The sequence below is a fragment of the Desmodus rotundus genome, chromosome 4 (assembly GCF_022682495.2).
Source record: "Desmodus rotundus isolate HL8 chromosome 4, HLdesRot8A.1, whole genome shotgun sequence".
Taxonomy (NCBI): Eukaryota; Metazoa; Chordata; class Mammalia; order Chiroptera; family Phyllostomidae; genus Desmodus; species Desmodus rotundus.
The window spans coordinates 181,450,544-181,465,279 of record NC_071390.1 but is presented as its reverse complement, the minus strand read 5'-3'; the positions used below and the strand labels follow the sequence as shown (position 1 = coordinate 181,465,279).

General features: G+C 62.6%; 1 protein-coding gene and 1 non-coding gene across 2 annotated transcripts; both read left to right on the top strand.

Moving 5' to 3' along the window:
- The first annotated feature begins 748 nt into the window (after positions 1 to 748).
- On the top strand, positions 749 to 4,029 carry NKX1-1 (NK1 homeobox 1). The gene is made up of 2 exons (XM_053923577.1): positions 749 to 1,211; positions 3,164 to 4,029. Exons 1-2 carry the CDS (start codon positions 749 to 751, stop codon positions 4,027 to 4,029), a joined length of 1,329 nt encoding a protein of 442 aa, XP_053779552.1.
- A 10,090-nt stretch (positions 4,030 to 14,119) lies between these two features.
- Positions 14,120 to 14,220, top strand: LOC112316963 (small nucleolar RNA U13). The gene has a single exon (XR_002976062.2). It is a non-coding gene; the product is annotated as a small nucleolar RNA U13 (small nucleolar RNA).
- Positions 14,221 to 14,736: the final 516 nt, after the last annotated feature.

Below are 14,736 nucleotides of genomic sequence, written 5' to 3'. Positions count from 1 at the left end.
AGCTCCCACGGAACACCTGGGCAGGGGCTGAGGACGCGGCGAGGATCCCACTCCCCGCCCCAGCCGCTGAGGGGCGCGGCAGCCTCGGGAACCCACGGAGCGCAGGGGCCCGGAGGGGCCGAGTCTCGCGCCGGGATGTCCCAGGCAACTCCGAGCACTCGCCCGACCTCGCTCCCCGGGGCCTCCGCAGCCCCTTCGCCGCCGGTTGATCCCGCAATTATTTAAAAGCCGGGCGGTCTCCTCCCCCTGAGACCAGGAGGCGGGAGCGCCGTTTCCGGACAGACGAGCGGAGGGGCAGAGACGCGCCGCTGACCGGCACGGCCGCTCGCGGACCGCACTCCTGCTCCAGGCTGCGCATCTGTGTCGGGCCGGGACTCCGTCCGTGTGTCCCGCGAGAGGCCCGCCTCCTCTGCCCTGGACCGTTCGCAGCCAATTAGGCGCGCGCGCTAACGAGGGCGGCGGAGCCCCGCGGCCGCCTGCGGGCGCACGTGTGTGCGGCGTGTGGGCGCGTAGGCACCGCCGGCGGGGCCGCCATAAATGCGCGGACCAGGCGCAGCGGGCGCCTGAGGCGGCGGCGGCGGCGCCGGGCAGCACCGGCGGAGCGCGGGGCGCAGGGCGCGGGGCGCGTCGCGGAGATCTAGCTGAGCCGCGGCGGCCTGCGCGAGGCTGTGCGGCCGCGCACGGACCGCGGGGGATGGGAGCCCAGTAGCCGGCGGGTCCCGAGCGGCCGGATTGGCGGGAGGCCGGCATGAGTGCGAGCGGCCCGGTGGCTCCCGGGGACGGCCCCGCTCTGCCGCCGCCACCGCCGCCCGCACCCGGCCCGGGGCCCGCACCGCCTGCGCCCGCCGCCGCCGCCCGGGACACCATGGACGGGCGAGCCGAGCTGCCTGTCTTCCCCCGGGCCGGAGCCCCGCCGCTGGCCGCCGGTGACACGGCACCCGCGGCGCCCGAGGGAGCTGGGGTGGCCCGCCCTGCCCCACCGCCGCGCCCCACCTCTTTCTCGGTGCTGGACATCCTGGACCCCAACAAGTTCAACAGCAGAAGACGCCGCTGTGTGCTGCTAGGCCCCGTAGCGCCCACCGCGTGTGCCCCGGCCCCGTGCGCCCCGGTCCCCGCCGCCCCGGGGCGCCCGCCGCGCACAGAGGAGCTGGAGCGCCGCGCCCTCGCCGCCGCGGGAGGAGCTGGAACCGCCACCGGAGCTGAGCCAGCGCGTGAGTAGGACACTGCCGGCGCCGGGTGGCGGAGGCAGGGGACGGGAGGTGCTAAGCGTTTACGTTCTGGGCCCCCCTCCTCGAGCCTGGCGGGCCGGGGCCAAAGCTCAGTGTAAAGTTCGTAGCGCGCGGGGCCGCACGAGCCGGCCCTCGGCCTCCGTCCGACCCGGACTCTGGGGCCCGCACCCAACCGCGCCTCCCGGATGGCTCTGCGGGGCTGGCCCGGGGCCGCGGGGCTGCAAGGCCGGCCGGGGTTTGGCCACCGCGCGTCGGCACAGGGGAGGGTGGGTGGTGCTGGAGGAAGCGAGGACTCGCTGGCGGCTGGCCGGTGACCTCCCTGCCCCCACCGCAGCGGCCTGAGGCCTCCTTCCCTCTTTTTTTTTTTTTTTTAAACAAATCAGACTAATTGTGACAAAACGCTGGTTATCTCTGGAAAAACAATTAAATCCCTTCGATTACAGTTAAGGGGAAATGTGCTTAGCGGCGGAAAGCGGCTGGTAATGGGGCGGCCCGCGCCTGGCCTGGTCGATATCCCATTACGGTAGCGTGCATATCTCTTTCAAGCACCTTGCAAAGTTCCCCCCACCCCGAACATCTAAATTATAGGGTCAAAATTCGGATAATTACTCGATTAAAACCTATTACACTTATTAGGGGCCGCTATTGATCGGGAATTGCATTCGACCGGCTCCTGATTGCTTTTGTGCCCCCTCCCCAGGCCCTTCCTCCTTCCAACTTCCTGGCCCCTCCGCTCCCCAAGACCAGAGCTTGGGGAGGGTCTGGGGGCAGGGGGCCCTCGGGGCACCTGCACGCAGCTCCTCCAGGTGCCGACCCTTCCTGCAGGGGATCCTGTCTGCTGTCCGCCTGGCTGGGGCTCCGAGAGTCTCCATTCAGACGGAGTGTCCATCTCGTGCGGAAGGCCAGGCTCTTGCTGGTTTAGAGAAGGAGCCGGGTCGGGGCCCCTCCTTCTCATCCCACCTCTGGTCAGGGCAGGGGCTGGACGGCAGGGGATAGCTCTCGGTCGGGCTCCTGCTAAAGGGGCGGGGCGGTGCTGGGCACCTGCTCTGCTGCCTTTCATAGCTTCTGCAGTTCCCCTGAAGGAACCGCCGGGGCTGAATTTGTGGTTTATTCCCTGACCTCTGGGTGCCAACCCGACCCCACATCAGACTGGGTGCCCGACGCAGTGGCACTGTTAGGGGCACCTGCCCTGGTTTCCCTCCTGGTTGTAGAGCCCCTCATGGGGTTGGCAGCTGCACAGACCGCTCCCAAGCGCTGCCCAGGACAGACGCCTTCTTCCGAATTCCGAAGGCTCAAAACGCAGCCCCCGCGGGGCCTCTGCTTGGGGGATCCCGCTACTCACTGCGCCACCTGGGCCTCTGGGGACCCCAACCCTGACCCAGGCCAGGCTTTCAGTGGAGGAGCTGACGGTGGCCAAGTTCTAGGGCCTGAAGCTGCAGGCGGACCTGGGGCCTGGGCAGGCGATTTTGGTCCCCAGACCTGCCCTCCCTGCGGCCTGTTCTAACCCACCGCTGCCGCGGGTCCTGCGGCTCTTAAACGCCAGGTGATTGGTTGGCCCCACGCCCTGCGTGATTAGAGGGTAATATAGGCCGAAATGAATTAAATGGCCCTTAACTAGTTTGTACATCACACAAAATGTGTTAATTAAGTTTGTATCTGCCCCGCGGTTCGATCTGAGCTTTGGCTCCACCGTAAAGTCCGCGAGTCCCGCTCGGGCAAAGGCGCGGGGCTCGGGGGCCAGGGTGGGAGCGCGGGTGGGTGGGAGGAGCGAGGGGAAGGAGGGCGAAGGCTCCGGGGGAAGAGAAGGAGGCGAACAGACGAGAGAAGCAACGAAACGGGGAAAGGGAACCGCCGCGGGAACGGCCGGAGCGGTGGGAAAGCGCGCAGGGAAGGAGGGCGCGAGTCTAACTGTCTTGTCCCGTCCCGGCCCGCAGACGCCGCCGGCGACCCCTACCAGGCGGACGAGGCCGAGGCCAATGGCTACAGCAGCGGCGGTCGCAGCCCGAGCGCGGACAGCGGAGACGAGGCGCCCGACGACGAGGACCAGGCGCCCGAGGCCGGGGCGGCGCGCAGCGCGGAGGAGGCGCGAGGAGGCGGGGGCGGCCTCGCGGCCCGCGGGTCGGGCTGCCCGGGCGCAGCGGAGGCGGAGGAGGCGCCCGGCACCGTGGACGAGGCCGCGGCGCCCGGCCCCCGGGGAAACTCATCCGCAGCCACGGGCCCTCCCGGGGCCTCAGCGGGGGCGCCGGCGCCCGGGGGCACGGGGACGACCCCGCAGGGCGCGGCCGGGTCCACCAAGCCCAAGCGCAAGCGCACGGGCTCCGACTCCAAGTCCGGGAAGCCGCGGCGCGCGCGCACCGCCTTCACCTACGAGCAGCTCGTGGCGCTGGAGAACAAGTTCAAGGCGACGCGCTACCTGTCGGTGTGCGAGCGCCTCAACCTGGCGCTGTCGCTGAGCCTCACTGAGACGCAGGTGAAGATCTGGTTCCAGAACCGCCGCACCAAGTGGAAGAAGCAGAACCCGGGTGCCGACACCAGCGCCCCGACCGGCGGCGGCGGGGGGCCGGGCCCCGGCGCGGGGCCGGGCGCAGGGCTGCCCGGCGGCCTCAGCCCGCTCAGCCCGTCGCCGCCCATGGGCGCGCCGCTCGCCATGCACGGCCCCGCGGGGTACCCGGCGCACGGCCCCGGCGGCCTGGTGTGCGCCGCGCAGCTGCCCTTCCTGTCGAGTCCGGCGGTGCTGTCGCCGTTCGTGCTGGGCTCGCAGACCTACGGCGCGCCGGCCTTCTACGCGCCGCACCTCTGAGCGCGGCCCGGGCGGCCCTTCAGTGAGGCGCAGTCGCTGACTCTGTGGACAGCCGGTTGTTACGGAAGAGTTTTAATTTATAACGACTGTCCGCGTCGGGCCCGCCCCGCCTGGAAGCACTTTGCCGAACTTATTCAATCAATAAACCGCAGGAGGCCGCGCCCGCCTCCCTCAGGCTCCCGCGCCGCCCGCGCCCGGTCCTCCTCGCTGCTCTTCCTTGGGGACTTAGGTGCGACCGAGACGCCCGCGGGGTGTTCGCTCGGGCGTGGGGCTCGTGTCCCAGATTCCCCGCGGGTCGGCGTCCCACAGCCAAACTCGTCCGGCAGACCCCGTGCGCTTGGGGAGGGCGCGGAGGTTCACCGGCTGTGGGAGCTCAGGCTCCTGTCCAGGACCCTCCCCCACACGCCCGGAGTCCCGGGAAGTCCCCTGTCCCCCGCTGTGCAGCCTCGGGGACTCTTGGGGGTGAGTCGGGATGCCCAGCGGGACACAGCCGGCGCAGGGTCATGGCGCTGACCCCCTTGGTGCCTGAGCACCAGGCCGGGCCAGGGTGGCTCAGCAGGGCGTATCCGCCTGCTGGCTCGTGAGGAGGGAGCTCCAGCCGCTCCCAGTGGAGGAAAACTGGGGCGCGCAGGGGTGCAGCCCCCCAGCCCGACTCCAAGTGCACCCGTAGGAGTCCGGGGCTCCGGTGCAGCCGCTCTCCTCAAAAGACCCGAGTGGCTTCTGGGGCGTGGGCGCCAGTGCTGAAGGGCTCCCAGGGCAGCCACGTCTGGGGGCTCTGGAAGGACAATGTGGGGTGTGCGCCTGCTCTGGCCTCGTGGCCGGAGTCGTCCCCGTGGAGGGACCCCGCCATGTTGGGTCCCCGAGTCCTCCAGGCACCCCCGCGCTAGTCCTTCCTGGGGCCGGGGGCCTGGCCTGGGAACAGGATGGCCCTGCGGGGGATGGAGGCAGCCACTCCGCCCCTGTTGGAAGTGGCAGAGCCCCTCGGCCTCTCCTTCACCTGTGGGTGGCCAGTGAGGGGCAGCCCGGTGCATGGGGCAGCACCCTGCTCTAGCGCTGCTACCTGTACAGCCTGGGCCGCTGGCCCCTCAGGCTGCCTTTCACCTTCAGTCCCCGCCCCTCCCAGAGCCGCCCGCACCTCTGGCCTGCAGGTCCACAGCACTCAGTGCTGCAGGGTTGAGAGCCTGGAGGCCCAACTTGCCCAGCTTCCCAGAGCCCAGCACCCAGTACCATCCTGCCAGTGGGGGCCAGGAAGGGGTGCAGAACGGTCAGGACGCCCCCAGCCCCACACTGAGACCGGGCTTCTGGGGTGTAGGCAGCTGATTGAGGAGCCCCAAGGAACTCCAGAAGTCTCCAGAAGGCCCTTGGCCTCATGTAAAATCATCAGTGTACTGTGCGCTCTGCCTGATTGGGATGCGAGGGGCGCAGAACAGCAAGCCAGCACCGCACCTCTAAGAGCTGGGGGTGAGGCCAGGGCGGGGGTGTCTATCAGCACCCAGAAGGGGCCAGTCTGCTTCCAAGGGGCCCTGGCTCCCCGGAACCACCCCTTGCAGAGCTCAGCTGGGCGTGGACGTGGTTGTCAGCCCGGCCCCCAAGTGGTGCTCAGGTCTCAGTGCCCAACCTCTCCACTGCCACACCTGCACCCACCCCCACCTGGCCCCTCCACCTTCTCCACCACAGAGGCCGGCAGGGGCGGGTGGAGGGCAGAGGGAGTTTCAGGCACAGGTACCCCTGCTCTGGCCTTCTCCCTGTTCCCTTCACCCAAGCCCTGGGGATCTGCCAAGGTCACCCAGAACACAGCAGCCACCCCTGTGGACCCTCTGACATCAACCCTGGCTGTGGAACAGGGTGTAGGGTGGCCTGGAGGCCAAGAAGTCAGGGCTGCATGCCCCCACAACCCCCTGTCCATGCACCCTACTCTACCTCCAGGCTCTTCTGACAACCCGAGCAGACAGGTTTGTGCCAGCCCTCGCAGGGACATGCCTGCATCAGCCTGTCTGTCTCCCGGTGACCCCTCGGTTCTGAGCCATGGCTATGGGCCCGGTATGCGGGGAGAACCAGGCCTGGGAGGATGTGAGACTTGGTGCATGCGGCCCTGACCCTGTGCTCTCCTGGCTCCACCACAGCTCTTGAGCTCACTGTCCCGCTGGGCCCTGGGATCCACTGGGCACCCATGGTGGGGGCAGCTCTGGCTGCTTCCCCAGGGCCCCACCTCTCATGCTCCCACTAGGCTTAGCACCACACCCCACCCCCGCCAGCCCGGTGCCCAGGGGTTCCTGTGTCTGACTTGGGGCCCCAGCTCCCCAGGGCCTGAGCTGGGCACAAAGTGAGAGGTAACCTTGCTGACCCCTGACCCCTGTGCCCCTCCGCATGGTCCCACTTTGGTGTCAGCGTCTGGAGGGGCCTCCCAAAGCTCCTAGGGCTCGTCCTGGCCCAGGGACCACCTCACTGTCCCACATCTTACTCATGTAGGTCCAGCAACAAAGCACCAGTGTGGAAGGCGCCTCCTGCCAATCAGGGAGGCCGCTGAGGGGGCCCAGCCTGGACAAGGCCTCCCCGGGGGCGCCCGCCCCATGCTGCCCCCCCCACAGCCCACAGCCCTGGGCCACGCCCTGCTCTGTGTTGGTTAGCACTGGCTGGGGCTGCAGGAAAGAGGGACTCTAAATGAAGTGCTGGAAGGCGTTTTTCTTTCATGTGAGCTCATTCCGGTTGCTGGCATTCCTACACAACAGCGACACCTTCGCAGAGTCCTTGGGGATCCAGCTGGGTCCTGCTGTCTCCCACTCACCCCCTGGGCCGGGCTTCACCCTCACAGACCCATGGGAAGGACACAGCTCCAGCCATCACATCCCCCTTCCAGGCAGCACACAGGAAGGGAGAAGAGGGACATGCCCTTTTCCTGACTTAGCCAGCTGCTCACACGTCATTGGCCAGTTTGGTCACATGGCCACTCCTAGCCTGAGGAGGCTGGGAAACGTAGTCTTAGCTGCTGAAGTGTTGTTCCCAGTCAAAAGGGGAGAATGGGCGTGGGACCTGCCACCCCCGCAAAGAGCCCTTGCTGCTTGGCCCAGTTCCCTGCCCACCCACCCGGTGTCAGTTTCACCAGCCTTGTTCTGCCCCCACCCCACCCGACCCCACCCCACGGGCACTGGGGCCATCCAGCCATGGCCGCACCCTCAGGTGGGCACCTGCTGTCTGTGCTGGCTTCTCTGCTGCAGCCCAGCACCCCACTCCCTTGTGGGGTGCCTCTGCGGCTCCTTCCTCATCCTCATCCAAACCACGGGGACCCCAGGGTCACAGCCCCTCCTGCCCCTCTTGCTGCCCCGGGGTGGCGAGGGTGAGCCGAGGGCCAGGTGCCGCTACTCTCACCCAGCTGGGACCACGGCCCCCACCCGACCACACAGCAAGCCCTGGAGGCCCCTTGCGCCCCACGCTGCCTCGCTCCCCGCTGGTCCAGCCACTGTGCCCTGGACCCCAGGCCCCACCCCAGCAGGAGGCTCTCTGGGCTGCCCTCCCTACATTCAGCAGTGCCCCTTCTGTCCCTTTGCCACCACCTGCTCCATGTCACTTGTCACGTGCCCCTTGCACCTGGGCAGTTGGCCTGAACTGTCACCCCCAGCATCCCAGGGTGGCACCCAGGACTGGTGCAGAGTTCCCAGGTCTCCATCTTGGGAGCTCTGAGAGTCACGTGCCACCAGGAAGTGTCACTCAGAGCAGAGAAAGCTCCCCTGGCCCTGGGGGAGAAGAGGCCCTGAGCGGGTGGCACCCGCTCACAGTGGGGCACCGTGGGGTGGGCAGAGGGGAGTGAGGGGCTGGTCGAGCAGGTCGGTCTCTGGGACGCAGGGAGGGGCACAAGGGGAAGACACAGGTCCATGGGGGTCTCATTATAGGGTCCCTCCTCCCACAGGCAGGCAGCACTCCAGGATGCCATGTCCTGCCCCTCCTGCGGTCCTGTGTGGCTGCCCCTCTGAAGCAGCCGTGTCCCTGCAGCCCACCCCACCAGGGCTGAGGACAGGCTGAATCCTGGGGGTGGGGGATGGGAGGAAGAGGAGCTGCTGCCCAGCTCTCACCTGAGTCCTGCAGGTGTGCTCACGCATCTTACACCCACTTCATCTACTGGCCAGGCCACCCCAGGCCGCTCGCCCCTTCCCAACTCACAGGAACCCAAACCGCACTGTGACAAGTGAAGGTGGGAAAGGGGAGGGGTGCTGAGGACACTGTGGGTGCGGGCGCAGCCTCCTCCTCGTCACCTGGGCCTGGCCCCAGCACCCATCGCTTGACACCCTGCACCCACCTGCTGGCCACGCAGGCCAGCCCCATGCCCGCCCTCCACAAGGGCCCTCCCCTGCCGGCCAGAAACCCACAGACCCACGGGCTGGTCTTTAACAGACTCTGGCGGAGACTCGTTAGAAGACGTGGCACAATGGGCACTGGCAACAAATCCTTCCAGAGGCAGGTTTTACAGAGACGGTCCTCTTCCGGCTCGCCGGCTCTCACTGTGCCTCTAGATGGACAGGAATGAAGAGGTCGCAGGCACAGAAACACGTTACACCGCTACCGCGACTCAAACAGTACGGTAACGCGTGAATGGGCAGAGCTGATGGGGGAGAACGAGAAGCTCAAAACCAGAAACGCTGTCCAGGAGACTTTAATGTGAGGTCGAGGTAGAGTTTCAAACGTGCAAAAACCTGCATTCCTTAATAAATGGTGGGGACAAACCATGTGAAGTAAAAAATCAATCTCCTAGGTAATATTTTATATTAAAATAAAGGAGACGTAGATCAGTGATTTAAATATAAAGATGAAAACTGTGCAAGTATAGAAGAAAATATGGAAGAATTTTTAATATAATCTTTGGGGAAGAAACACAAGCCTCAGAAAGCATGAAAGATTGATTACATAAAAAGTCTACACAGCAAAAAAACTAAGGGAAATCAGAAGACAAAATGAGGAAATATTTGCAATGCACCAGGTAGAGCTATTTTCCTTTCTTTTTATAAAAAAAGATTTATTTATTTTTAGAGAGGGGAAGGGAGGGAGAAAAAGAGGGAGAGAAACATCAATGTGTGGTTGCCTCTTGTGCGCCCCCTACTGGGGACCTGGCCCGAAACCCAGGCATGTGACCTGACTGGGAAGCGAACCGGCAACACTTTGGTTTGCAGGCCGGCACTCAATCCACTGAGCCACACCAGCCAGGGCTAGTTTTCTTAATAATAGAGCTCCTGCAATTTAATAAGAAATAAGTAAGACAATAGAAAATAAGCCCAGGAAAAGGAAACAACACATTTCACTTTAAGAGAAATACCCACTAAACTATGAGATTGCACTTCTTCACGTTGCTTAGCAAATATCCGACATGGTGAGCTTGCACACTGGTCGGCGGCTGGTGGGACAGCCGACCGCCACCACTGGGGAGGACGCCTCAGGAGCCCCTGCCACGGTGGGCGAGCACAGCTGCCCTGGCTCTGAAATCGCACTTGCAGGGACTCGGCCCCAGGGAGACGTTTCCGTGTGAGGGGACGCGTGGCCTTGGACACCCACTGCAGCACTGATGGGGATGGCAGGGGGGTGGGCAGTGAGGCGGCACCTCTGTGCCAGTTGCTGAGCCCTTCACGTCCACGACGGGGCCCCGCCCACAGGACGGACAGGGGCATTGCGCAGCCACAAGAGTGGCTCTCCCAGAGGCAAGGCATGGACCTCAGAGACCCCTGTTCTCCAACGCACAGCGAAACCTGACAAGGCAGCTTCGCCAGGGCTCGGGGAACTAACCCAAGACCCGTCCCAGCCTGAGGAGCGTGTGTCCAAGCAAAGTCGCCGAGTCCAGCAAGCGCCAGCTCTGTGGCCGCCTGCAGAACCAGTAGCTCACGGCCGCTGTGGGGGAGGCTATGGGTGGGGCACCCCCAAAAGCCTCATCGTCAAGAGAACTGCCTCTGCGTGACTTGTCTGGCTGCTGCCTGGAAAAAGCCCACTCACAAGGCTTGTCTCTATTTGGCTCCCCATGGCCAACTCCAGGCGGGTCTGCCGAAGACAGTCTGCCGGGCTGTGCAGCGATGTGGCTGCCGGCGGTGGTCCCTGCTGGGGTGAAGGAGGGGGGGCCAGGAATCTCCAAGCACTGAGGAGATGCTAAACTCTCCACTCTGGCTGACCTGTAGGCTCTGCACAGGCCGGAAGGCAGGGCTGGCAACCGCCAGGCTGAGGGCTGAAGGTGCCCCCCAAAACACACAGCTTGTTGGCACAACACTGGGAGACTTCTGGGGTCAGAGCCTTTAAGGGTGGTTCTGGCCATCATTAGCGGGTCACCAAGCTCTCCAAGCAGACCTCAGGGGTATGCATGACAAAGGACACAGGTTTTACAGAGCTCATCCCAACACTGGACAGACAGCAGCCGCAGCAATTTCTGGGCACGGGTGGGTCCAACTTCCAGAGTTGCTACATCTGGTATTTAAAGTGTCCCACAGACTATAAGAAACTATGAGACACACAAGGAAAGAGGGAAGGAGGACCCGTCCACAGGAAACAAGGGTCCACAGAGGCTGTGCCTGAGCGACCCCGCCTGGCCGCTGAACTTACTCAGCAAGGACTCGAACCGAATTATTACAAAGATGTTCGGAGAACTAAAGGAAACCATGTCTGAAGAGTTGAAGTATGAGACTGACGTTCCATCAAATAGAGAGAATCAGTAAAGAGACAAACTGGAGGAGAGAACCAAGCGGAAATTCTGCAGCTGAGAAGTAACGAGAACTGAGATGAAGATGCCCTAGAGGATCCAGGAGATTTCAGTTGGCAAAAGAAAGAATCCAGACCTTGAAGGCAGGCCACTAGGTCTGGTCTGAGGAATCGAAAAAGGATTAAGAGAAATGAACAGGGTCTCAGAGACCAGTGGACGCCAGCCACCAACCAAACCGAAGTGCACACCAGCAGCGCCCAAGGAGAGGAGAGAGGGGCAGGGCGACTCCTTCAAGGAATAATGGCCAGGGACCTTCCACACTCTGCCTTCAAGAAGCTCGACAAATTCCTAGGACACACGAGAGAAGACCCGCACCTGGACGCTTCCCAGTGACCGGTCCAGAGGCAGACGGCACCCTGAAGGCTGTGAGGAGGCCCCAGCGCACAGGGCACTGCCCCTCCCACCCCCACCCCCAGCGGCCGCCAGCTCCACACAGAGTCGGTGGGGCCAGGAGCCATGGGGCGGTGTGTTCAAGGCGTTGAAAGAAAAAGACCGTTGCTGGAGTTCTGTGTCCAGCAAAACCGGTCTTCCCCGTGAAGGGGACCTGAACACACACCCAGACAAGCCCAGACAGAGAGGGCTCACTGCCAGCCGGCCTCTCCGACAAGACACACACAGGCGTCTGTCAGGCCAGAGGAGAGGCCCTGGATCGGGTCCCACAGAGAGAGCGAGCGTGCTGGTCAAGGCAGCCGCAGAGCCGGAGGAAAGGCGGGCTGTGCATTTTTGTTTGTGATCTTTTCTCTTCCTTTCTGATCGAAAAGGCAACCTCATGAGGCAGTGATGGCAAAGCTGTGCCCGCGTCTGCAAGCCCCTCCACCCACAACCACAAGAGGAAGCCTCGCTCCACCGGGAGCCTCGCTGTGCTGCCGTGGCCTGGATCGGAGCCCACGGTGCGGCCGGGGTCTGTCTGCACACGCTCTACCACAGAGCCCCCACAGATGGAGCACCACCTACCGGAAATAAGGGAGAAACAGACAACAGCTAGAGATGTTAACACCCTACTGTCACTGCGGCTGCAACAGCTGGGCTGAAAGCCCAACAAGGACGGAGCTTCCAACAGCTGCATCAGCACCTGGGCGGCCGGGGTCTACTGAAGACCCCACAACGGCACAGGGGCACAGGGGCAGGGAATGTTCTCCTTGACAGGACATGCGTTAGGCCACAAAATAAGCCTCAGATTTCAAAGGACTGAAATCACATAAAACGTATTCTTTGGTCCATTGGAATGAAATTGGAAGTCACAGAAAAATTAGGGACATTGACAATCATGGGGGAATTAAACAACAAACTCCTAAATGGCCAATGCGTAAATGAAGAAATCGCCAGAAAAATTAGAAAGTACTCTGAGCTCAGTAAGGAGACGAGCAGAATGAACGGGCGAGCCAACGCAGGGCTCAGGTGCGGTTCAGCGGCTGCTACAACTGCCACATGGAAAGTCACACAGATCTCAGAGCAGCAAGGCGGCCTTCCACCGTGAGGGACCAGAGAAGAACCCCGGACTAACCCCAAAGCAACCTCGAGGAAGTAGAGATCAGAGTGGAAATTAATGGAACGAAGAGAGGGCGGGAAAGAGTATCGACGAAGCCACAAGTGGTCATTGAGGAGATCACTAAAACTGATAAACCTTTAATTAGACTGACCAAAAGAAAAAAAATTAGAAGACTCAAATTTCCAACATCATCTCTTCTCACCTTACAGAAAGTAAAAAGATTGTGAACGAACACCTCGATCAACTGCATGTCGACAACCAATAACCCCCAGGTGACGAAACGCCGCTGAGCCCGACTTGGGCAGGAACGCGGCACCCCGCCAGCCCTGCGGACGCCGAGCAAGCAGTGGGGCAGACTCGCAGGGCAGCTGCCACAGAGCAAAGCCCAGGCCCAGGCGGCTTCACTGGTGAATCCGCCGGTGTTCAAGGAACTAACGCCCACCCTAACATCCAGAGATGGCAGAGGGGGGGCCCTTCCCACCTCACCTGCAAGGCCCGCCTGGCACAAGGCCTCTGCTGGGAGAAAGCCACACACTGTCTTCTAGGAGCACGAATGCAAAACCCTCAGGAAAACATGCCAACTATGCCAACAGAACAGCGAGATCCCAGTGAGCCGAAAGTGGAGCCGTGCACAGAGGCGTCCGGACAAAGCAGGGTGTGGCCCGCAGGTGCCGCAGCTCACCAGGTCCACAGGGAGAGGGCGAAGGCGCTGGCTGGGTCAGGAGGTGGGAAGAGCATTCGGCAGGACTCAGAACCCCTTTGTGACAAAAACCCTCGACAAGCTGGAAACAGAGCTCCCTGCTCAGACCAGTTGCCCAGCGCCCCGAGCTGCTCAGCTCAGTGGCGGCGAGATGGAGAGCATCCTGCTGACACCAGGAACGGGACAAGGACGCCCACCAGGACCCCCAGTCGAGAGGCAGGAAGCACAGGAACCCCCTCGGAGAGGAAGGAACAGGACATTTCCGCCCCGTCTGGGGCTGACAGACGCACACACCCAGTAGCCCTGCGGGGCTGAAGGAACTAACGTGTGTGCTCAGCAAGGCCACAGATGCGAGACCCACGTGCAGAATCAGCTCTGTTTCTACGCATCGGCAACCAACAATCCAAAAGCAAAACCCGGAAAACAACGTCATTTTACACCAAAAAGAACAAAACGCTCAGGAGTAAAGTTAACAGTGAGCGCGAAGCCTGCACAGAAAACTGCGATGCGGCTGCGACGCGGTCAGTCGGGGGGGAGGGGGGGTGCCCCCCACCCCCACCCCACGCTCGAGAGTCGGGAAGAGGGACAGGAAAGTCAGCGTTAGGGCAGCCGCACGAGTCCAGAGTCCGAGGGACCCCTACCGAAATTCACACTCGTGTTTTCTTCCTGCAGAAATTGACCCTAAAACCCCCTCGGAAGCAGCAGGGACCCAGAACCGCCCACACGGTCCTGAAACGGCGGAGCCCAAGGCTCACTCTCCCCCACCTCAGACGCCACGAAGCCCCGAAGCTCCATTGATGAGGACACAGCGGCGCCAGCGCGAGGGCTTCTGTGGGGCGGAAACCAGAGTCCAGAGACAAACTCATGTTTATGGTCCACTGACAACCAGTGCATCGCCAAGGTAATTCCACAGGGGAAAGAACAGCCTCTTCAACAAAGGTGCTCACGCCCCTGGGTGCTCACACCCACTGGGACCTGCCTCACACCAGAGAGAAAAACTAACTCAAAGTGGAGCAAAGGCCTAAACTCAAGAGCCAACCTATGAAACTCTCAGAAGAAAACACGGACATGTGTTCACGACCCCGGACCAGGCGACGGCCACTGCAACACGGCACCGAGCACAGGCAGCAAGCTAAGAAACAGACACACTGCGCGTCATCAGCCTCAACAACTCTCGACCCTCCCGTAGCGTCTAAGTGTGGCTGGGCGCTCGCGCTCCTGTGCGACACGCGCCTCCCACAAACTTTGTTACGACATTGGCACATCACCCCCGTGAGAGGGGGAAAAGGGAAAGAAAAAAAATACAACTGTTGTGACTCGAACCACACCACCAGGAGAGTGGAAGGCAAAGCGGGAGAAAATCCACGCAGACCAGGGGAGAGCCCAGTGCTCGGAATGTAAAGGACCCTCACGACTCCAAGAGTCCCACCGGAGACCCATGGGGGACGGGCAGGTGGCCGATAAGCACCTGAGAGATGCTCGGCGTGCCCTGGCCAGGGGCTCAGTGCGCTGGGGCGCCTTCCTGTGCACTCACAGTTCGTGGGTTCAAGTCCAGGTCAGGGCATGTACGAGAGGTGACCAACTGGTGTTTCTCTCTCACGCCGATGTTCTCTCTCTCCCCCTTCCTCTCTCTCTAAAATCAGTAACCGTTTCCTTGGGTAAGGAGTTAAAAAAACAGGAAGATGCTTGCATCATTAGTCCTTAGGAAATGCAAACCAAAACCGTAAGGAGACAGCACCTCACCGCCGCTCTGCCACACAGGCGGCTGCAGTTGGAAGACGGGCCATGGTGAGC